We start from the raw sequence: 22,384 nt of genomic DNA, 5'->3' as shown, positions 1-22,384 counted from the left end.
AATTAATTTACTATATACAGATTTAATTTAATTTATTCGTCTTAATATTTATAGATCAATTACATTACAAGATAAAAGTTGTCATATTTCGTATGGTGATAATATCTCATTCATATATCTAAATTGTAACTATCAAAGACAATAAAAATAAGATTACATTCAATACATCAATCTTATTTATTTATTAACTAATAAAAAATACAAACAAATATGCAAGTCAAACCAAACTTAATATACAAATATATTAAAATATTTAGTAAATTTATTGAAATAAAGTAATTAAGGTAATTAATATATTTTTTAACATTATTTAGTTAATTTTTTTTATATATGATCAATATAAATAAATTTTATTATTTATAACATTTCATATTCATTAAATAATCAATAGGAATTAAATCCAATCAATTGTAATTGAATTTTCAATTATCTTTATGAATTTTAATAATTATGAATCAATTATAATTTAAATTTATATACAAATAAGTTATGTAATGCATTAAATGTACAAATATATTAAAATAATTAGTAAAATTATTTAAATAAAGATAATTAAGGCAATTAATACATTTTTCTTCTTTCTTTTACATTATATTATATATTCATTTTTTGATATAATTAATATGAATAAATTTTATTAAATGCAATTTATCACCAATATTTTATTTATTTATAACATTTCATATTCATTAAATAATTTGTAAGAATTAAATCCAATCAATTGTAATTAAATTTTCAGTTATCTTTATGAATTTTAATAATTATGAATCAATTATAATTTAAATTATATACAAATAAGTTATGTAATGCATTAAATATTAATTTGCAGTAAATTAATAAAATTTGAAATTTACCAACATTTAATAAAGACTAAATCAATTATGAGAAAAATATATATTGCAAGGCACATGTGGGACCAAGGATGGTGAAAGGATTGAGAAGGGCCGAAATTATGCCATGAATAGAAATCAAATCAAAACCCAGCAAACCTTACCATCGCGAGCTCAAAATAAAGCCAAATCACTCAATTTTGAAAAAAAAATTCCCCCTAAGTGGGATACAAATAGATAAAGACTGAAAAGAAGCATCTATGTGTGACTCTCGGATGGATATAATTTGCCCTTCCACTTTGTCTTATCCAGGATCTATCTTTGAATAATGAAATTTTCTATCTAGCACTACCTTTTCTAATTTTTCTAAAAAAATGGTCAAAAGATGAAATTGATGAAAACCCCTCTATACATTATTTGATAAAACTACTAACATGTACAAATTTTCTTTGCAAATCTGAAGCACCAGCAACAATCATAGGAAGATATTTGCAGGAAGCAATGCTGTACAATGCCATCCCCCAATTGCCTCCCAATAAGAAGCCAATCATGTAAACTCAAGGCACTTTCAAAAAAAAAATTCCCACAACGTGAAATGCATTATAATAGTGCCCGATGATACTGTCTTCAAACAGAAAGCAATTTGATTCACATTGAAAGGAGGAATGGGAATTAACAAGATGCTGGACGGTAAATCTATCAGTAACACAACTAAAAGATGATCTCCTTGAATATCAAGAGAACTATCATGACAACGCACATTATAACAAGCACTGTTGCACACATAACCATTCCTCCTTTTTTCTGCGTTCTCTCTGCCTGCAAGTACACAAGTTCATGTCTAAGACGATGATAACAGACAAACGTCAGATAAAAACTTCAAAAGAAAGGTGCTCAAATTTGCATATGTAAAGACCAAACAATGTCTCTATGCATGTAAGCAAGAGCACAAGAGAAAACAAAACCTTTTGTAACTGCTTGAAGCCCTCCTCAACGGATGTTGCAACGCTCTGAATGTTGTAGTCAATTCTATCCACAATAGTTCCCTGCAGGAATATAAGCTTCCTGAGCCAACTTTCATTCTATAAATCCATCTTATACAAGGGTGGGACATTCACCTGATCTATCACAAGGACCGAGAGATCCTTCATGATTTGAGCAAGTTCATGGACTGATTTAGCAACCTACAGCAAAGTTCAAATAGTCAGACAAGGTACATAAAGAGAATTTGTCTTCAAGCAATACACCAAATGCCTTCAAATTGCCTGTTCAATCTCTCTTTCCCTTTCCTCTGAGAACTGCTCACTTTTCTTTAGCTTTGTCATTTGCTCTTCACTAAAACCCTGGAGTTGATCAAATACCACATATAATTCTTCAGATAAAACTTCATCCAGGATGAAACAGAATGTAAGTAAGTATTTCATAGCATTTAATGCTCCTTTTAAACTGTCAGATTCATGGTGAGGATAGAAACATTAGGCCTAAGAGACTAATTCCATGGCAAGCACAACAATCCTAATGAATCACACTGCTCCCTCTAAAAGAACCTTGTCAGATTCAGAAGAATGGTAAACAAATCCTATATTATCATAAGTTCAAGAAAATATAGTGTTGTAAATAAGAATAAGGGATTTGTTTTTCTATTTTTTTTAGTGAAAAAAGTAAATGGTTGGTTTTATTTACAAAATCCAGTCCATATTGCAGAATCTTTAAATCTATAAGCTAAAACCCACAACAAAGCAAGAAAAATTTGTGTCACAGAAGGCAAGATATGTACGTTACAGTCCTCCACACCACACCGAGAATGTTTTGCAACTAAAGGAGTAGGACTATAAGCCAAGAAGTATAAACAGTTATAAATAATAAACGTGTTGTGTGTTGAACACAATCATGTCAGGCATTGCATGGACATTTCAAATACTTTTAGTTGCATTTTTATAAGTTCTTCACTTTTATTTTTAAAATTTTTATACCATTACAAAATGGGTCTCATTCTGAAAATATAGCAATTTTATGTTAATTTTAGAATAATATTAATGTTATATTATAGCCATTTCGTGTCCTATGATTTTTAAAATTAATTGTATCTCTATTTCCGTGATATATCATATTCATGTCACATGTCATATTTATGCTTCCTAGATTGTAAGGGATTCAAAAAGGTCAGTGCATAGTTGGACAGAAGTTTTGCAGTTTTACCATTACAGTTTTGCGTTAACAATTTCTAGGGAAGAAAGGAAATCATGAATAGTCACTTGATAAGGAAAAAGAAAGGCATCCTACCTTAAATAGCAGTGTTAGAATACATCCAATGATATATTGACTGTATCTTAGAGTAGTATCTTATTATCTATAATGATTGGTTTCTATATTTCTTTATTATCTCAAGATTTTTTTACCTTATTAAACCAGAGTTAAGCGTTTATTACATATATAAATAGGGATTAGTGTTCAGCCTAAAGCCTTTTGTAACATAACCATTACATGAATACACACTGCAAATAGTTTTTATCATCTCCTTACATCTCCATAATTTCAACACAACATAAGGTTTCTTAAAATAATATGGCTCTGAAAGAGAAATTAGTAATAACAAAAAAAAAAAAAAAGAAGCATACCACATCATCAAATCCATCATTATGTGATCCATATTTACTCCCATTGAAGTTCATCTCCAAGTCAACCCCATCATAACCCTGCACGATTACACCCGATGTAGACATTAGTGAAGTAACATAAATGCTAACGCAGGTGTAGCTCCAGGCACACCAGGCTTGCAAGTAGGACATTAGGATAGTAGTGACCAATGACCATAAATTCAACCATTTGAATACCGTGAGTTAAATATAGAAAGAAAGAAAAAAGTCAAGAAGCAATGCGTCCAGGAAAGTAGATTGATGAATTAGCAAAGAGACACAGGACCAAAAAAAATGGTGGCAGACAATATGGAAGAAATTTGTATCGAAAATTTAGCTACCCATGAAAAGTTGCAACCTCTTTTTGCTGCTGCAAACGTTTCAAGTATGCTGACTGTTTTCGCCGGAGATCCATTGACAGGTTCTGAAGGTCTGTAGCAAGGGAACGCTGCCAAAAATAGATAAAAAAAAAAACCAGTCATACCAATCTCAAGATATAAGCAAAAATTTGCATATCATAAATTGCCAAAAATTTAAAGTAGGTAACCAAGATAGAAGTAAATTCTTGTCTATTTACAAACCCTCTTTCACCAAGGAACTATTTTCAAAAGATATGATGTAAAATCAGTATAGTGATACTAAGGGTATATTTGGATGAGGAATTAGATGAAAAGAGAGGGAAGGGAAAGGCTTATGGTTAGCCATTCTCTTATGTGGGAGTAATCTAAAAAGAGGGGAAGGGAAGGAGAATTTTCATAAACCCTCCCTTGTTGCTATTTTGGTTTTCCTCAAATGAGGGGAGTTTTAGCAGGGAAAAGTATATTAAGTTGGTTATATTAGTTTAATAAAAAAATATGTGGAAGATCACAAATTTGTTATTGTTAATCCTTTTAATTTAACTAATCCTCCATTTCCTTCTCCTTGTGAATTGGTAACATCCAAACAAGAGTAAGGGTTTACCCTTAAATTTCCCTTCCTTCCCTTTCCCTCATAACTCACAAACACAAGCACATCCTTAAACAACAAATTCTAAATGAATATAATAAGTTATAAATTTATGTACAATATAATACATAAAAAACAAGGAGAAACAAGAAAAGGGGCCAAGTGAGCTTTTCAAGGATGGGGGAGCCTGAAGCTATAGTTCAACAATAAGGCCTGTTAATCACAGTTAAATTGAAGATAAACTTTCTACAATAGCTTATATATCTCTTGGACAATCACCAGAGTCCTGACTAACAGCAAACAGAACTTAGATTATCCATTACTAACCTACCTATATCTTTCTTTACAATTAAGTAACAAGATCCGATATTAAACAATAACAGTGAACCTAACTGAAGAAAAAGCTAAAGTTAGAACAAATTAAGATGCAGCACTATATTTGATGTTATATGATACCTTTACAACAACATTACCTGCACATTTTTTCTGACATTTGAATCCTCAGAAGATCCACCAGCAGCAGAAAATCTTTTAAGCCGCATTTCAGACTTTCTGAGGAGAGACGTAATTTCTTGGGTGAGAGTCTCAATATGACGCTGATCCTCTTTGCCATCACCAAACGAGGGCATTAAAGCCTTAGCATGAGCTTTGGTTAACTCAGAAATTTTAACACGAGCACGTTGTATAGTTGTAGCAATTTCCTCAGAATCATCCACCCAAGATGGAGGCAATCCCACAGTAAATGCATCCCTAACGCACCAACACACAAAAAGGTAATTGGGTGCGCCAAACCATATAGAAATAAAGGGGAAAAACATATAGAAATAGTGTTTCGATAAAAGGGGAAATAGCGGGAAGGAGAACAGAAAAACCTAGAGGTGGCTGGACCTGGATCTTCGGTGCTTAAAGGGGCATAAGAGGAGCGATTTGAACGAAGAAGCGAAGTGCTAACCATTTCAATGACGGGACCGGTGGAAGCAGATGCGGAAGAAGAGAGAGGAGCACGCACGCTCTTCACGGCGTCTCTGTGCTTTCTGAACTGTAGAGTTCGATTCCTCGTCGCCATTGAAATCAATTTCAGGTTTCCAAAGTGATGAGTTTCTCTGTCTCTGAACTTTTGCAGAACTGGAAAACCACCAACCAGAAGAATCGTAGATGTTTGTGGGTTTAGAAATCATGTAAGGGTCATATTTGTAAATTAATCTCAGCCATACCTTACTCAAGAAGAAATTGTGTCCTGCCTCCAAGCAGCATCACCATTTCTTCCCATGTTTTCTAGAATATTGTTATAATATTATTTTTTTTACTTTTATAAAATAACTATTATATATATATAAATTATCTTAAAATATAAAAAATAAAAAATATTTAACAAAGATTGAAAATTATTTTCGTCAAAAGAAAAAAGGAATATCATGGTACATTCCAGGTATAAATTATATTGTTAGCTTGAGCGCATATTTTACAATAAAGCCCTTTAAGTAAGCTTAAACCTATTTTACAAATATACTTACGGGTTTACTACATGTTGTTATAAAACGGATTAATTTTGAAAAAGAAAAAGAAATATTTATTTTTAAAATAAATTGAAACAAACGTCTCATTTTAATTTACACTATAATTCTGTTCGAACTAGAGAAGTCCACTTACAAGGAAGTAAACATTTTATTTATAATAGAAATAATTATTTTCACTACTTTTTATATAAAATAATGCATCATAAGGTACAAAATCTAGTAAACGTATGATGTGCTGAATTTTTAGTTGGATTTGGATAATGCTCAAATGAGGATTTCTTTATGAATTAGCAAATGACCAACGAGGCCTATTGAAGCCTGGATTATTTGAATGGGCATAGGCTTAGATTGATAATTGTGGTGGATGGTCCTCGAGGGTTTATTGGTAAAGAAAAATAACTAGAATTCGTGTAAGCTAAGGATCCCCACCACCCCAACGCAACAACCACGCACAGTCCGAAATCGAAAGTCCTTGGTATTTTCCTCGTCCTCTTTCCTTTGGAAGTAACAATATATATAGCATAAAACCACTACCACCCACAAGAAGAAGAACAACAATTCCCGAAACAACTCTACTGTGTAATTCCGAAACCCCTTTGTTTTTCGTTTTGCTTGTACTTTAGCAGAAGTCAATGGAAGGCGAGACACTGAGTTTTGGCCTCTCTACTGCTTCCAGAAGCTACCAATCGAGTCTTAAGTCACACTTCGGTGATTCCTTATTTTCAAACATCTTTTAGTATTGTGGAAACTGTTTGGATTTTATGGGGTGTCTTGTCTTAGCGAAATGTTTAACCTTTTTTGTTTGGTCGTTGAAGCAGAGCTCTTTATCGATTTTGACGAGATCAATGGGGATGATGAGTTGAGGACGGTTTATCCATGCCCTTTTTGCGCTGAGGATTTTGATCTTCTTGAGCTATGTTGCCATATTGACTTGGACCATCCAATAGACGCCAAGTCTGGGGTACTTTTTTTTATCTTTCAGCTTAATTTGTTTCCTTTCCCTTTCTTCATATTAATTTTTATATTTGCATAGGATTTTTTTTTCTATACGATATACCTTGCTGTTGATTCTTTATTGTTTCCTGGCTATACTCTATCAAATTTGGTGGTGTTTTTATAGAGATAAATCCATATTTCACTTCCTTAGCGAGCCTTATAGTTGTGAAGTTAACGTATTGAGATCTCCTAGTGGGTTGTTTTTCTCTTTGGCGAAGAAGTTCTTTCATAGTTATTAACTTTGTGAATGATCTGTTGATTTTATGTTCCCCCTTAAAACAAAATGCAGAAGGGGTAAACCATGTGTTTATCTTTAATCAGCAAATTCACAAAGAAGCAGGTGCTAGTGATTGCTGTTGAGATTTAATGTATCTAATAAATATAATCTATTTTATAATTTTTTTAAAAATATCTTGTAAATAATCATTGGCTAAACTTTTTATGCCTTGTAATTTGAGTCAATATCTGCCTTTGTTCCTAATCATCAGTGCAGACGAGAAATCTAATTTTCTTTTAACACCGTTAAATCAATTGAGACAGCTTTTCTAATTGACCCTTGCAATTCTGCATCCTATTGCCTATATGAAACGTTCATTATTATTTTTATCTCTCGATTAATATTTTGTTTATCTTAACTTGAGATTCACCATTTATGTGATTTTACAAAGTGAAACCTTGCTATGATTTTCTTATTGGATTTTTTATATATCTTGCATCTATGCTGAAGCCCTTAAAGATGTGGTTCCTGACAGGATATTAGCTTGTAGAACCTGAAGTGGTTACTGCAATATGAATCTAATTTAGACCTTTGTCACGTCTAGAATGAGCTCCCATGTAATGTTGATGTTGTACTTTTTTGTCGTTGGATTTTAAATATGATCAGACACAATGCACACATATCAGTTGAACTTTAGCGAGATTGCAAGTAGAACCCATGAATTTACAAATCCATCGATTGTAACCCCCTCCACCAAAAAAAAATCATAATTAGACCCTCAAACTATGAGAGATAATCCAGATCCGTCTAACAATTTCTGTTAATCATGTGATTGCTAATATGCTTGTCATTGCTAATCTTCGTTGACTTTCATACTTTAAAATATTAAAACGTTTACATGCTTTATTAATTTTTTTTATTTCAAGTGGACTATGAAAAGTGTTACAACTTACAAGTGTATTAGACAGACATTGCATGATTATCACATAATTTACAAAACTTGTTAGAAAGAGGGATAGGATGATTGATTGTGATATTTCTCCTAATTTGGGGGTTCAGTTGGCGGATTTAGAAGTTGATGATGGCTGCTTGCAATAGCCCTAAAATTCAGACGTGTGTGTACTTTTTCTTATACAATTGATGTGTGTATCTATTAACCTATAATTTGGAGTACTATCTATTCTTGTGCTTGTTGAATTACACTCAGATATATCTAACTTTGTTTGTACGTGCAGATTTGTCCTGTTTGTGCTATGTGGATAGGGACAAATATGGTTGATCATATAGCAGCACAACATGGAAACATGTTCAAGATATCCTTTCTGACCTTCATGATAGAAATGCCTTTATATATTAAAAATAAATACTCTTAGGTTTCCCTTTAGTCTCTTTTATCAAAATCTTTTACTGTTTACATGTCGTGTTGTTCTTTGTGCTTCATTCAACTATGTACTTCCTTTACTGGAGACTACAGTCAGCTGAAATCAAAATGCTACAAACATGAATCCTACCCAGCTCTTTCCTTTTCAAGAAAGTGTCAACGTGCTGGACACTGGCAGTCCTTTTCTGCTGGGTTATCTCCTGTGACATCTACCTCCAAAACAGTTTGTGATCCATGGCTGTCATTTTTAGATGGTGCATGTGCTGTCGATGAACAAGAATGTGGGCAGCCATATTCTTCAAGTGAAGTAGGCATTGAAGAAATACACTCAGATGACAAAGTGTTAAAAAGGTATGATAAAGTATAACCCTGTCAAATGTGTCATAACACATTCCTAATGTATTGCCAAACATCAACTAAGAAACCACACAACTTATGCTTGATCCTTTCACTTGGTGAAGCAATAAGCTATATAAATATTTGAAACTGGCACTTTGCCTGAAATCACTAGAAGCATCCCTCTAATACAATTGGATTTGATTGGTTTTTTAAGTAATTTTTAGAATTATTAATGCAATTGACTTGCAGTCTCTACAGTAGTGATGGTTAGTATGCTAATGAGGAGGCAATTTAAGTGTAGTCTTCTTTTTTACCACATCCTTCTACATCTAGTATCAGTGCATTGAGGCAACGATGATTTGAGCCACCAACTTAGTTGCAAATGCAAGTCCCTAAAAAGCATTGGGCTTTTTGTTCCTTTCTCGCATTTTTTTAAGGGAATTTTGCTCGTCTAAAGTGAAGAGAAGAACAGATTACCTATCACTGTTTTGAATTTAAACATTTATTATGTTTAACTAAGTTTTAAATCAAAGGTAAATAAAGGTTCACTTTACATATCCTCATATGTTAAAGGAACCAACTCCTTTTAAAGGTTAGGGTAAATTGATACTTGTAGCTTTTAACATGACCTTCATCATCTCCCCGTTGACTTACGTTCGTTTGGCATTGTATTATTTATTAAGATATTTAATTTACGCAACTACTTTCATCTTTCTCTTAGAAATTTACCTAATATTTCAATTATTGCAGAGATGTTCAGCCTTCATTATCTGACAAAGACCAAATAGAGAAAGCACGGAACAGTGAATTTGTACAGGGACTTTTGTTGTCTACTATCCTTGATGCTGACTTCTGATTGTGACAATTAAGAACAACAGTTGCTAGTTTCAATTTGATAGGTAAAAAATTATTGTAGTTTTTACTTCCAATCTTGAAACTGATTCATGGCCATAGAATTCCTATTTCTATTGTATGCAAGAGATACATCTAGTATAGAGAGCTAAGCAATATGTAGGAATTTAATGTAATGTATGTTCATGCAATGCAGTTATGAAGTTCAGAACAATTGCGTACACTTTATGGGCTATAACTGAGATTACGTGAGAAAACGTGTTTGTAACGATGGGATGTTCTGCACACTCGTGGGTCCCACCTAATTAAGATGTACTGTTGAGTTCATTGAGCAGGAATAACACCTATTATGTTATTTAAAGAAAACACCATTATGGAGTACGATATTCAAAAACAGCTTCGCAATGGAGTACGAAATTTATGGCGCCCTAATTTGAGCAAAATAATGCATAACCAATCAAATCGACGTTGAATGTAACACGAAGCATTAATATTTCATCAACAGCAGTGATTTATTTGCCGAAATTTTCGTGAGAAAATGTACTTAATATTTTTCATTTTCGATTCAAAAATATAAAATTACGGTTAAATGTGCAGAATAAATGTTAGTATCGACTACTGCGTAGCGTTGCAGGGGGCAGCGTTTAAACTTCAACGCGCGTCAAACCCCAAAAAGTAAGACCTTTCCACATCTTTGAAAGTCTGGACTAGCAAACTAGCAGTTATGGTAATGATAATAATCGTCCACGGAGAGATTGTGTCAGAGATCATATGCTGCCAAACCATGTGGGAAATATGAGTAAAGGACATGACAGAGGCTTTTGGGTTGAAAAATCTTGCTTATGGGGCAAGAAGGGTAGGAAGGAAAAGAACACAGTCAAGTAACTAGGTAAGGATGGAAGGGAGAGAAAGATAGGGGTCAAGGGAGGAAGGTGGGCAATCATTGAATGAGTTTTGGGGCCTATGAGCAGGAGGGTGCGGACTAGATTCTCATCTTTGTAACTGAGATTTATTCCTATTTCACTATAATAACCACCTAGTTCCTATTAGATTATCAATCAATTGCAGGCCGCAGATTTTTAAAAAAACTTCATTCCCATAAACTGAGTATTGTTATATATATACACTTTGTGCAGTCATTAGCTAAACATCTTGACGAATATAAAGTTTACTTTGCCTTCCAAAATACTATCCTAAAATGAACCAAAACCACTACCCAGTAAGAAAATAGAAATTGATGAAAGGGGGCACAGGCTACACCTGTGTGCGAAGTTTCCTAATCAACCATTTCTTTCTTAACTTGACATCCAATGCAAGAAATGTTTTGGCCTTCCTTTCATCCTCCAGGAAATCGCAAGCATCCAAAACCAGATCTTCATCCATATCAGGCAATGCTTGTACTGCTTCTATGACATTCTCTATTGATATTGAATTATCATCATTCTTTTTCGTAGACAGAGTTGAAACCACAGCTGCCATCTCATGGAGAGCAACAGCCATGCCTTGTTCATCATTCCTTGATTTCTTAGGACTGGTAGAATCAGAACACTTTTCTAATTGACGCTTTTGTTTCTGACCTATATGAGCTAATTCCTCAACACCATTAAAATGGTCTTCATTGGAATTGGGTGTAATTGGAGATTGACCAGTTTTGGATGTCCAAGGACTCCCAGTCTTAAAATCAACTACATTTTGATGCTTATCTTTAGGCAGAGAAGATTCTTTTTCATCAAAATTTGGATCACATATGACACACAAATCTTTATAATATGGCAAAGGTCGGGTCATATATTGTCGTGCATCAGTATGAACCTGCATGATCATATCAAATGTTTCAAACCTTTGTATAATAAGAAGACTAAGATATCATCAGAGGTATTGAAATTCCTCAAGGGCTAAGCTTGATAAGGATGAAAAAGGGAAGGTTGAAAAAGAAAATAAAATCATTCCATGCTTCCTATGTACAGCCATAAAGGAAAATGAAGCAAGTAACATTTACTTCCATTTTTATTCCAGAAAAATAAAATGAAAATGCAATGTCAGGAGTTCAAACACTATATTTTGGTGATTAAATTGTTTAGCCTGGTATGCTTCAAGCATTGTCAATAAGGATAATATGGTACTTTTGTAAAACCTTTTAGGATCTCAAAAATCTTCCGTGAGTTTGACATGTTAAGAGAGAAATAAACACAATATTCTATGCAAAATTGTGGGACTAAATACAGAGATTTGATCCCCCTACATGGGATATTTTGTCTATCTCTCTCTTCACTCAATATAATCATGAGATGACCCTAATCCTACCTTCTCATTCCTATTATTTATCTTCCATAACCAATGATCAGCAAATGAAATTTAAAACCTTCCTATTCCTACCCCTCTCTGTTTTACAGGTCTACTACCAGACGCACCTTTGAGCTTTGCAGCATTTATGAAAAATGTAGTTTTTTCTATTTCAACTTGCAGATCAAAGCTTAGCCAAATATTAAATTCATCACAAAAAAGCATGGAAATAAAAAAGGAATGAGTAGATGCAACTATTTCAGGAAAGATAAATGACTTCCAAGAACCAAAAATAAGACTTACGTCCTTGACAAATCGTTTTCCAGAACCATTCACTCCAAACTCCATAAATCATCATTAAAGGGAACTCAGATGAAAACAAACAGACAACTCTGGTTGGCGATATAACCAGTTTTATAATTCTAAGAATAGACCAAAGAGGTTCAATTTCCCAGCAGATTTCTTATATAGGTACGCACCTTAATATAATCTTGCCAGACACAATCATCTGCAGTAACCATCAGGCGTGTTTCATCCCAGGCAAACCCATCCAACTGAAGAAGATTTTTAATTAAATTGTATTGCCTTCTCATGGTTTTGTATCTATTTTTAAGAATCTCCAAACTATAGTCAAAACCAAATTTTTCATTGAATGATGAAATCATCTCTATCCATGCTTGTTTGCTGAAGACACCATCAGATTGATTCCCTTTGTGCACATGAGCAAGCATTAAGTTAATGAAGTAACGATCCATCGGTGGCTGCCAATATGTCCGAGTGCGGGTACAAAAAGAGGTTGATGTTTCCTTCGATGCCCTCTGCTCACAATCATCGGTTGCATTCTCCATGGTAGAGATTCCACAGTCTTCATCAACCTTTCCATCATGCAGAACCTCATCAGCATCCTCACCAACATCCTTAGATAGGCAGGATATGATTGGTCCATTTTCACCTGAATTAGGTGACCCTTCTTGTGCATTATCACCTGGGAATTCATACTCATTAGCATAACTTTGACCCTCATAAGTAGCAAGCATGACATGCATTAATTAGTCTTAAACAAGAAGAGCTACTTTTTCCTGCCATCGTTGCATGTCCATAAATTGCACACAAATCTTTAAAATAGGGAATGCTTTTCACTCTGCATGATCGTACACTCGCATCTACCTGCTAATATCACACGTAAGATAAATTATTGAACTCCTCTCATATGATTGACGAGATTTAAGAATAACTTCAAATTTTGATACCTTGAGATATTCATCCCAAACATGATTATCAGCAATGACCATATTTCGCTTTTTATCCCAGCTAAACCCCGGTTTGGCAAGAAGATTTTTAACTCCCCTGTACAAATTCCTTAACGTTTTGTGGCGATTCTTGAGAACATCTTTTTCAAACTGAAAATTGAACTTGGCATTGAACATTGAGGACATTTGCTTCCAAGCTCGTTTGCTAAACAAATGATCATCAAATTTACTACCTTGGCCAACCTGCTCTAACATAAGATCAATGAAATACCGATCCATCTCAGGTGTCCAAATTGTTCTGAGGCGTTCACTGCCATTTTGGAAACCCATTTAGCTAAAATATAGCACAAGATAGCATATATCAGTGTCAAGCTTGATGAATAATAGAACACTAGAATCATATTGTTCAAGGTCTGTACCAACCAACTCAATAAAACTGAACACAACAAGATAAAAAGAAGTTGAACAATTGTAATCCTGTGGAGATATATGTCTTGTGCAGTTGCGTTTATAATTAGATTGATATTAAATTACGATAATTTATCAGTTCAGTGAAAGTTCCAAAACAGAAAAAGTTGCACATATAAAGGGGTAAAGGTTATCCTAATCCCATTTAAAAAAATATATATGAATGATGAATCCGAAGAAGAGTGAGATAACAATGTCTGTCGCAATTCTTTCAACACAAACAAAGTATTGTTGATAAATAAGAGAATCGTAATTAAAAGTGAATGATAAATAGAAAAAGGACCTTGGCAGGGGTTTGCTTCGCGGGGATAGCGTTTTCCAGGACAAGGACTGATGTGGTTCGTGAAGAGGGGATACGGTTGTACCCTAACCTTATTAGGCTTATCGCTTATTCACTCCGCTGTTGCTCTGTTTGTCTCCAAGTCCAACTCTCCATCTTTTATTTTTTTACGAATTCCTTTGTTGAAAATTGATAAGAATAAGGCCTTTAACCCGGATAAAGTGAGCAGTTATGTTTGAGAAGATAGAATATGGTCGTAAATATTGATTAAATTTTTAATGGATCATATTTTGATAATTTTATTGATATTATAAGTTTACTTTATATTTATATTAAATTTTTAATTTAAAAAATATTATTTTTCATCCAATTAAATCTAAATTTAATTCAAGTCATACTATTTTACATGCACAACGATTTAAATTTAAAATTTTATTTAAATAATATCGAATCATTTGTCATTTAAATCAATTTTTATTAATAAAAATAATAATTTTAAAAACTAATAACATTTTTAAATTTTATTGAATTATCTTTATGTTATCATGTAATGAATTTAGTTCTAAATTTAAATATATCTAATTAACATTTATAGATAGTTTTTTAATATGTATTTTTAAACTATAAATTAAGCAGTTGTTTTTTAACACTTTACATATTTTGTAGTTTGTTTTATTTTTTATTTTTAAATTTAATATGTGTGTGATTTTTTTAAGCTAATAATTAGTATTATTTGTTGAAGAAACATGTAACGATCAATAATTATTCATTAAAATGATAATTATTTAATTAATAGATATATTTTTAGAAGTAAAAGAAAACGTGTAAAATATTTTTAATAACAAAATATATAAGATTTGATCACTTTTGAATTGTACAGGTAAACCTAAAAACCGAAATTAATTAATTAATAATAGAATGAAAATTTCAATTGTTAACATAAATTATATTCACTTCTATATCGTAAATAATTTTATATAAAAAACTATTTTTAATTAAACTGTTAAATTATAATTATATATTACTTATTGTTTATATTAAATTTTATTAAATTTAAATAATTATAAAATTAATTAAAATATATTTATTTTTTATATTTAAATATATATTATGTTAATTTTGATGAACATAAATAATATATCAAATAATTTTAAATTAATTTAAAAGTTTTCATATAGAATATATGTAATTGGAATCTTAAATTTAATAATTAACTTTAAAAATGAATTATCTAATAATAAATATTAAATAATATAAAAAAAAGTAACTTACATGGTGAGATTATCTTATTTATTTACCATTAGTAACTAAATTCAAAATGTTAAACAAAATACTACATCATATTGTTGACGAATTTGTGAACATGAGTTTCTCTCTCTAGTCAATATGTGATTCTGTCTTGAGTTTCGAGGATGCGTTCAGCAAGAAGTTTAAAAAAATAAGATACATTATTTTATTTTATTATATTTTTAATATTTGTTTAATTAACATAATATTGACATTTTATTCATATTTATTTTGTTCTCTTAGTATAAAATTTATTTTGTAAGATAATTATTAAAATAAATAAAATAATATCATTATTTTATTTGTTATCTTAATACATATTAAATATAAAATAAGATAAAAAAAAACAAGTCTATTTTCATTTAATTATTATATTTTATTACGTTTTACCTTTTTCATAAAAAGAGCCTTAAAAAACCATTAAAAAAAGCCTTAAAAGAATTAACGTTGACACATGCATCACCTGGTGACCCAAGCCGTTTTGACATGATCACTGTCACACATAAATAAATAAATAAATAACTTTTCTGTGTGCGCCTTCTTTAAAAGGTAAAAAAAAATGTAATAAGAAACTTACATCACTGTGCAGTTGCTTTTTTGTGCTGCAACTTTATTTCAGTTAGTAGCATTTTTTTGTTTTTGTTTATGATCGATATCAGTAGTAAAAAAAAACAATTTTTGAAAAAAAAATAGCAAGAATAGTTGTTGATGTTTTTCAATTTAAGAAAATAAAATTTCTTAATATTTAATTTCTAACAAATAAATCTCAATTAAATTTGAAATTTTATATTTTTAATCCTGATTTTTTTATAAGTAGTTACTCTAAAATATAATTTCATTATAATTAGCTCTAATTTTTTATTTACTTTCTATTTTTTTTTAAGTTAGAGCTAAATTTCTAACTTACATACCGCTTGGTTGAAGAAGAAAAAAACACAGAATAATTTTTTTATACCAAACGTAGAATGGTTTTTATTTGTATATTTAGTTTAATATTATAATGAAAAGTGAGGATAAGGTTACAAATGTCTCTTCGGTTAACTTCAGAAGGATTTGAAGGAGAGCATATTTTTAAATTTAATTAGATAAAATAATACTTATAAAACCTTTCATCTTCTTCCTTTATCTAAATTAAATAAAGCATTAAATGTACTAAATTAGTTTATGAACATCAAATTGTCTTCATTTAATTTTCCAAATCAATTTGTAGTTATTTTTGACATTTTAAAAGATTGTTTTATAAAAACAAAACTAATCAACGATTAAGATTTAAAGTGAATAAATTTTTAACTTTTTATTAGTTATATAACTCCAATTTAATACATAATGTTATTTAAAAACAATAATAATAATTAATTGAGATGAAATTAAATTTAAGATATTTTTCATGGTAAAAATAAAGTTTTAAAAAACTAAGACATAGTCTTTGTTTAGTTTGTCATTGAAAAGTAAATCTCTCACTTTTAATAAAATAAACACAAATTTTAATTACAAAGTGTGGTAAAAAAATAATTTTAATAGAAAAATTTTAATTTAAAAAAATAATTATTTTGAGTTTAAATTAAATTATTTGAAAATTTAAATTCAAGTTATTTATTAAAAATTAAAAAGATGGTATTAAAAAATCAATGTCAGTTTTATTTCTAATATAAAATGTGCAATTCTCTACTCATAAATCTAATATAAAATTATTTTACTAAATTTATTTATATTTTACATGACTTGTAATTTACATATTTGAGAAAATTGTGACTTATAGCTTTGAGTAAGTTTTTTTTAAAATTTATACTGTGTATTCAAATTTTATTTAATAAATACTATGCCTTAAATAAAACTTAATCATTAAAAATTTATGTGCTGCTTTGAGATTATATTTCTATTTCCAATTAATGAAATTTAATTAAAAATAAGTTATTATACTTTAAAAACAATAAATAAGATAAAAAAATGTTTTGACATCAATATTTTAAAAGTAACTCATATCAAGCTAAAGAAATTATTTAAAATTAGAATAAATAAAAAATGAGTTTAAACATACAAATTATTTAAATGATTTTTTAATAAAACATTTTTAAACAATAATTTATACCATATATTTAACAATGGTATTTATTAAAAAAATAATCTTATTACAAGCTTTTCATAGTTTCTTTGACACATATCCTAATTACAACTATTATTGATATTATTATAATTATAATAGGCGGGACCAGAGCGGTGTAGAGAAGATACTTGTTTTTGTGGTTTGGTGAATGGTAATGGATGGATGGAAGAATAGACAAAGCAGAAGCCATGAGGCGTTTTGACTGGCGTTGTTGGATCTGATCCAAACCCTAATCTCATCGTCTCGATCGAATTCGAACGAGACACTCTCACTCCCTTCCTCTCTCAGTCTCAGGCCATGCGACTCTGTTCCTCCGCCATCGCCCTCTCCAGAGAGGACTCCTTTTTCACTTTCCCCACTCTCTCCTTCGATTTCGCTCACCATGTCCACCGATTCCCACGCCGCTCTTAATATCAATCCCAAAGGTCTCCTCTGCAATGCTGCCGCCGGTGCAGCCGCCGGTACTTCATACTCCCCGTTCCGTCAATTCTCATATCTCAATTATTTTATTTTTAATTTTTGCTTTATTTGATGCAGGAGTTATTGCTGCTACGTTTGTGTGTCCTTTAGATGTCATCAAAACTAGGTTTCAGGTTCATGGTCTACCGCAGCTCGCCAAAGGAAATGTTAAAGGTATAACCTACTTTCTGCTGCTTTTATTTGTTTTTAAAACTTGGATAGAGACAAAATGACAATTATTAAGAGTTTCCCTTTAGGTCATTCAAAATTCTAGCTATTTGAGTGTTTGTTAGTAGAACTACTGAAACTGAATGCTACAAATTTTGTGAATTGGGTGTTTTTGTCGACAGGCAGCATAATTGTTGCTAGTTTGGAACAAATATTTCAGAAGGAGGGGTTACGTGGCATGTACCGTGGCCTTGCTCCCACTGTTCTGGCCTTACTTCCAAACTGGGCGGTGAGGCGTTGCTCCTTGTCAGTGTTCTGTTTGCATCTATTATTTTTGTGATGGAGTAAACTGAAGTGTAGAATGTTGACCAATTCGTTACCTTCCTGTCCAAGATTTGTAATCTTCTCAGTTTGGCTTTGAAATATATCTATAATCATTAATGCCTATCTCACGTTTTTGGAAGGTTGACATAACCAAAGGTTGATGTTGTGTCTCTGAAATGCTGGATTAAATCATTTATGAGCAACATTAATGCGCTGAATTGAGTTAAGAATATGAACGTTTCATGATATCTAGACAAAGATTGGATTTCAATTAAATTTTTTTCCCCTGGAAATACAGTAGAATACACCATCACTCTACCTTTGATCACGTATCAACCAACCTCCATTTTTATGGTTGGTTCAGAGTGATAAGTTATTTGGCCACACTTTCTATGCAAATGAGAAATGGAACGTGTTTGTGTTAAAATTAGAATTTTATTGGAGAAGAAACTGAAATTCCAATGGTAGAAGACAAAAAAGATCTTGAACTGTGGATTATTCTACGACATCATACCCTACATCCCTCCAAATTGTTGACATCCATGAAAATACATCATTTTGTCTCATGTATATTCTTTAGAATCTTGAGGATTTGGACTAGGTAGAGTTAAGATTTTGTTGAGCAGAAGAGTAATGGGAAGAAATATTGGGTTAGAATAATGGAAACTTTGACAGTTGTGGACATAAATGGGATCAGTCAGAAATTGGGGACCAAACTTAATGACTTAAGGTCCATGTTAAAAAACTTGCTGCTAATAAATAAAGTGCTCAAAACCAATTTATTCAAATAAGTTAGGAAATGAACCATAAATATAGCATATAGATGGAGAAGACTGAATAGTGGACTTTAAAGCATCATCTGGCTTAACTAAAATACCTCTGAAATAAAGTAACTTAGTCTTAAATTAAGTGAAACTAAGTGGTCAGTTACTAAACCTAGTAATTCTTGATAGTTACGGCACAGCAGAGCGATGGGCGTTACTATGAGGCATTTCTATTACTTTTAATGCCAAATTAGTAAGATTGCTTGATTTAAGTGTATGCCTTTGGTGTTTTCTTGTTGCCTATCAGCTTAATATTGGATAATTTATTTTATTGGGCTGTAAAAATCTATATATTTTGCCTGTCTACATTCTTTTTGTAAGCAGAGGATTGTTATATTCTGTTAGTATTCTAACTGAATCGATTTGGGAACTTGTAGGTTTATTTTACAATGTATGAGCAGCTCAAGAGCCTTCTTCATTCTGATGGTTAGTCCATTAATGATTATTTTCTATTGATCCCAATAAGGGATTATTGAAAGCATTATCTTGTTTGTGATGGCATTAATCTATTGATTGACTTTTATTTTTAAGTTGTCAGCTTGCTGTGTTTTTCCCCCTCATTATGTAGATGTATAGATTAAAATAGCTTTGTTATGTGTGCAGATGAAAGCCACCATCTTCCAATTGGAGCTAACATGATAGCTGCTTCTGGTGCTGGAGCTGCAACTACAATGTTTACAAATCCCCTTTGGGTTGTCAAGACTAGACTCCAAGTGTGTTTTTCCTGTTCATACTAAATTTATGCTGATCTATTTGACTATGTTAAGGGCCTATACTTAAATTTGGCATAATGCATGGGTCAATTAGATTATTAGTTATATATGCAACCAGTACTTTTGTGGAGGGTAAAAAGCTCATATGATTGTCGTATTTACCATTTGTATCATGGAGTTTGATATTTTACAGTTTAGTTTTCTTTTCGTTTCTTCCCTAGCATGTCTAGAATGATGTGGTAATCAAAGAAGGAAATGAAGGCACAATAAATTTGACATTGTTTTGTCTGTGTGCTTGATCTCCGTGCAAGATAGCACAACCTTTATCTAGTGAATTGGGGGAAAAAAATGTACACATAGAACAGCTAATTTAAATATGTTTGCTATGGGCAGATTGTGTTATCCATTTAAGAGCAAGGTTTTATGAATGCTGAAGCATTGATAAATATACAAACTTGCCTTATTTTAGTATGCACAAACTTTGTCTTGCATATATTTTGTTGAAACCAGAGACAATAGAATTAGAGGGCTTCTCTTATCTTATTATCACTTATAAGTGCTTATGTGTGTATTCTGCACTATATGTTTGCTGCCCTTTTTAATGCAGACCCAAGGAATGAGACCTGGTGTTGTACCATATAGGAGCACGCTATCTGCATTAAGAAGAATTGCACATGAGGAGGGCATTCGGGGGTTATACAGGTTGGTGTTGCCTAACATAAATGCAACGAGATGATCAATGTCTATAGCATTATAGTCAATAATTTAATGACATTTAGATGTTCTTTACCATTAACAGTGGCCTTGTACCTGCTCTAGCTGGTATTAGTCATGTTGCCATCCAATTTCCAACTTATGAGACAATAAAATTTTATTTGGCAAATCAAGGTAATTTCATGCATGCCTTAGCTCTTTGTGAACTCTTGAAAGTTTTGGCAGTTAATTAGTGTTTTCACCCTTTTGTATCAGATGACTCAGCAATGGATAAACTTGGAGCACGTGATGTTGCAATTGCCTCATCAGTCTCCAAAATTTTTGCTTCCACATTGACATATCCTCATGAGGTATGCTGCTTAATGATTGACTTATTTTAGTTTTGGATATTTTTGCAAATAGGTAGGTACTCACACCTCTAGTTTGCTAGTCTAGTTAATGAATTATCTTGCCCATCATTTGATGGGAAAATTATTTAGAATCCATTTTCAGTGTTCAAAGCATCCTATCTTCACTGTATTTAGCAGTTTCATGAATATTTTGAGTTCGCTTTTTTTTCATTCATTCCCAACTTTGAAACTACAAAGCCTTATATCTGTTAATTGGGGAGGGGTTCACGAATTCTGTTTCTTTTTTTGGTATTTCTGTTCTTTGGGCCGACAAGAATTAGAAAGTTACAAAATATTTTCGTATTTTGTTTACAGGTTGTACGTTCCAGACTGCAAGAACAAGGGCATCATTCAGAGAAACGGTACTCTGGTGTGATTGACTGTATTAGAAAGGTTTTTCAACAGGAAGGTGTATCAGGCTTTTACCGAGGTTGTGCCACCAACCTTCTAAGGACAACACCAGCTGCTGTCATCACATTCACGAGCTTCGAAATGATACACCGATTTCTTGTTTCACTTTTTCCTTCTGATCCACAGGGTCATATTTTGCGATGATTGACCTTCTGTCTTCTATAGCAATTAGATTCCAAAACATAATTTAGTCTAGCTGAGTAATCCTTCTCTTGGCGATGCAGATATCATTCTTTGTGATTTTTAGTTGTTTATGTATGGTAGAGCTCACACATTTCAACCACAATTGAACCCGGTTTCCCTCGTCAAACTTGTGTAAAGTCATTGTCTTTGTAGGGAGACTGAGGGATAATTACAGATTCGAGAGTGATAATGACGATAAAGATGATAAAGTGCTACGAGGATATCCTCATGCTGCTTATTTTATTTGGAAGCCGTTGAATAATCATATTCTGTAAAACATATTTAGAACAATGTGTTGCTTCAAATATCTTGCATATAGGGTCCTGGAATTTAGATTCACAAGTCAGGTACTTGCCACATCAATAATGTGAATTTACTGGTCAAATATTTTATTTTTTTTATATTTCCTAACTCATGTGGGAAAAAATGTTTTTTTAAACTAATATCAAGTTGTAAGTAATTCTTCAACTGTGAACTGAGATAGAGGAGGCCATAAATTTGAGAAACAGGAGTTTGGACCTCATAAAACTTAACCTAACTTTGCCTATATATTATTTCAGAGTAGTGGGATATTATTTCCTTTGGAAGGCAAAATAGGAAGGTAGATAATAATTTTCTAAAGAAAATTTTCGATACGCTCGCAACTAGGGATACATGTAATTAGGAATGACAGTGGATACGTCTAAATAGTTTATCATGGCAAGCATTTGTATATATGCATTTAAAAAAGAATACATTTTCAAAAACAAAAATCTTTTTTTAAAAAAAAGAAGCAGTTATCAGACGAATCCATAGTCTTTTAGGATACAAATTC

General features: G+C 31.8%; 4 protein-coding genes across 12 annotated transcripts; 2 read left to right on the top strand and 2 right to left on the bottom strand.

Moving 5' to 3' along the window:
- Nucleotides 1-342: 342 nt before the first annotated feature.
- On the bottom strand, nucleotides 343-5,576 carry LOC113862002 (syntaxin-43-like). 5 transcript variants are annotated; one of them, XM_027495147.1, is made up of 9 exons: nucleotides 5,284-5,576; nucleotides 4,885-5,161; nucleotides 4,427-4,480; nucleotides 3,825-3,914; nucleotides 3,449-3,526; nucleotides 2,096-2,173; nucleotides 1,949-2,014; nucleotides 1,796-1,876; nucleotides 343-1,649 (listed from the first exon to the last, which is right to left on the bottom strand). In XM_027495147.1, exons 1-9 carry the CDS (start codon nucleotides 5,475-5,477, stop codon nucleotides 1,542-1,544), a joined length of 1,026 nt encoding a protein of 341 aa, XP_027350948.1. In that variant the 5' UTR covers nucleotides 5,478-5,576; the 3' UTR covers nucleotides 343-1,541. The 5 variants fall into 5 exon arrangements, with proteins under 5 accessions (XP_027350948.1, XP_027350952.1, XP_027350949.1 ...); XM_027495151.1 differs by having other exon boundaries at nucleotides 5,364-5,495; XM_027495148.1 differs by lacking the exon at nucleotides 4,427-4,480.
- Nucleotides 5,577-6,286: 710 nt separating this feature from the next.
- On the top strand, nucleotides 6,287-10,069 carry LOC113862754 (protein DEHYDRATION-INDUCED 19 homolog 6-like). The gene is made up of 5 exons (XM_027495926.1): nucleotides 6,287-6,636; nucleotides 6,747-6,889; nucleotides 8,377-8,454; nucleotides 8,614-8,873; nucleotides 9,612-10,069. Exons 1-5 carry the CDS (start codon nucleotides 6,561-6,563, stop codon nucleotides 9,715-9,717), a joined length of 663 nt encoding a protein of 220 aa, XP_027351727.1. The 5' UTR covers nucleotides 6,287-6,560; the 3' UTR covers nucleotides 9,718-10,069.
- A 725-nt stretch (nucleotides 10,070-10,794) lies between these two features.
- Nucleotides 10,795-14,134, bottom strand: LOC113863243 (L10-interacting MYB domain-containing protein). 5 transcript variants are annotated; one of them, XM_027496750.1, is made up of 5 exons: nucleotides 13,998-14,134; nucleotides 13,247-13,580; nucleotides 13,070-13,166; nucleotides 12,476-12,981; nucleotides 10,795-11,525 (listed from the first exon to the last, which is right to left on the bottom strand). In XM_027496750.1, exons 2-5 carry the CDS (start codon nucleotides 13,574-13,576, stop codon nucleotides 10,968-10,970), a joined length of 1,491 nt encoding a protein of 496 aa, XP_027352551.1. In that variant the 5' UTR covers nucleotides 13,577-13,580; nucleotides 13,998-14,134; the 3' UTR covers nucleotides 10,795-10,967. The 5 variants fall into 5 exon arrangements, with proteins under 5 accessions (XP_027352551.1, XP_027352554.1, XP_027352550.1 ...); XM_027496753.1 differs by lacking the exon at nucleotides 13,998-14,134 and having other exon boundaries at nucleotides 10,894-11,525; nucleotides 13,247-13,396; nucleotides 13,480-13,609; XM_027496749.1 differs by lacking the exon at nucleotides 13,998-14,134 and having other exon boundaries at nucleotides 10,894-11,525; nucleotides 13,247-13,642.
- A 3,343-nt stretch (nucleotides 14,135-17,477) lies between these two features.
- Nucleotides 17,478-21,951, top strand: LOC113861600 (nicotinamide adenine dinucleotide transporter 1, chloroplastic). Its single transcript, XM_027494529.1, has 9 exons — nucleotides 17,478-17,846; nucleotides 17,923-18,018; nucleotides 18,195-18,301; nucleotides 19,538-19,586; nucleotides 19,764-19,873; nucleotides 20,481-20,575; nucleotides 20,673-20,761; nucleotides 20,843-20,937; nucleotides 21,292-21,951. The coding sequence occupies exons 1-9, from the start codon at nucleotides 17,768-17,770 to the stop codon at nucleotides 21,529-21,531; spliced, it is 960 nt and encodes a 319-aa protein (XP_027350330.1). The 5' UTR covers nucleotides 17,478-17,767; the 3' UTR covers nucleotides 21,532-21,951.
- Nucleotides 21,952-22,384: the final 433 nt, after the last annotated feature.

The sequence above is a fragment of the Abrus precatorius genome, unplaced genomic scaffold (assembly GCF_003935025.1).
Source record: "Abrus precatorius isolate BTA unplaced genomic scaffold, Abrus_2018 Scaffold3, whole genome shotgun sequence".
Taxonomy (NCBI): domain Eukaryota; kingdom Viridiplantae; phylum Streptophyta; class Magnoliopsida; order Fabales; family Fabaceae; genus Abrus; species Abrus precatorius.
Note: the sequence above shows the minus strand (reverse complement) of the source record. Positions and strands in the feature narration are given on the sequence as shown.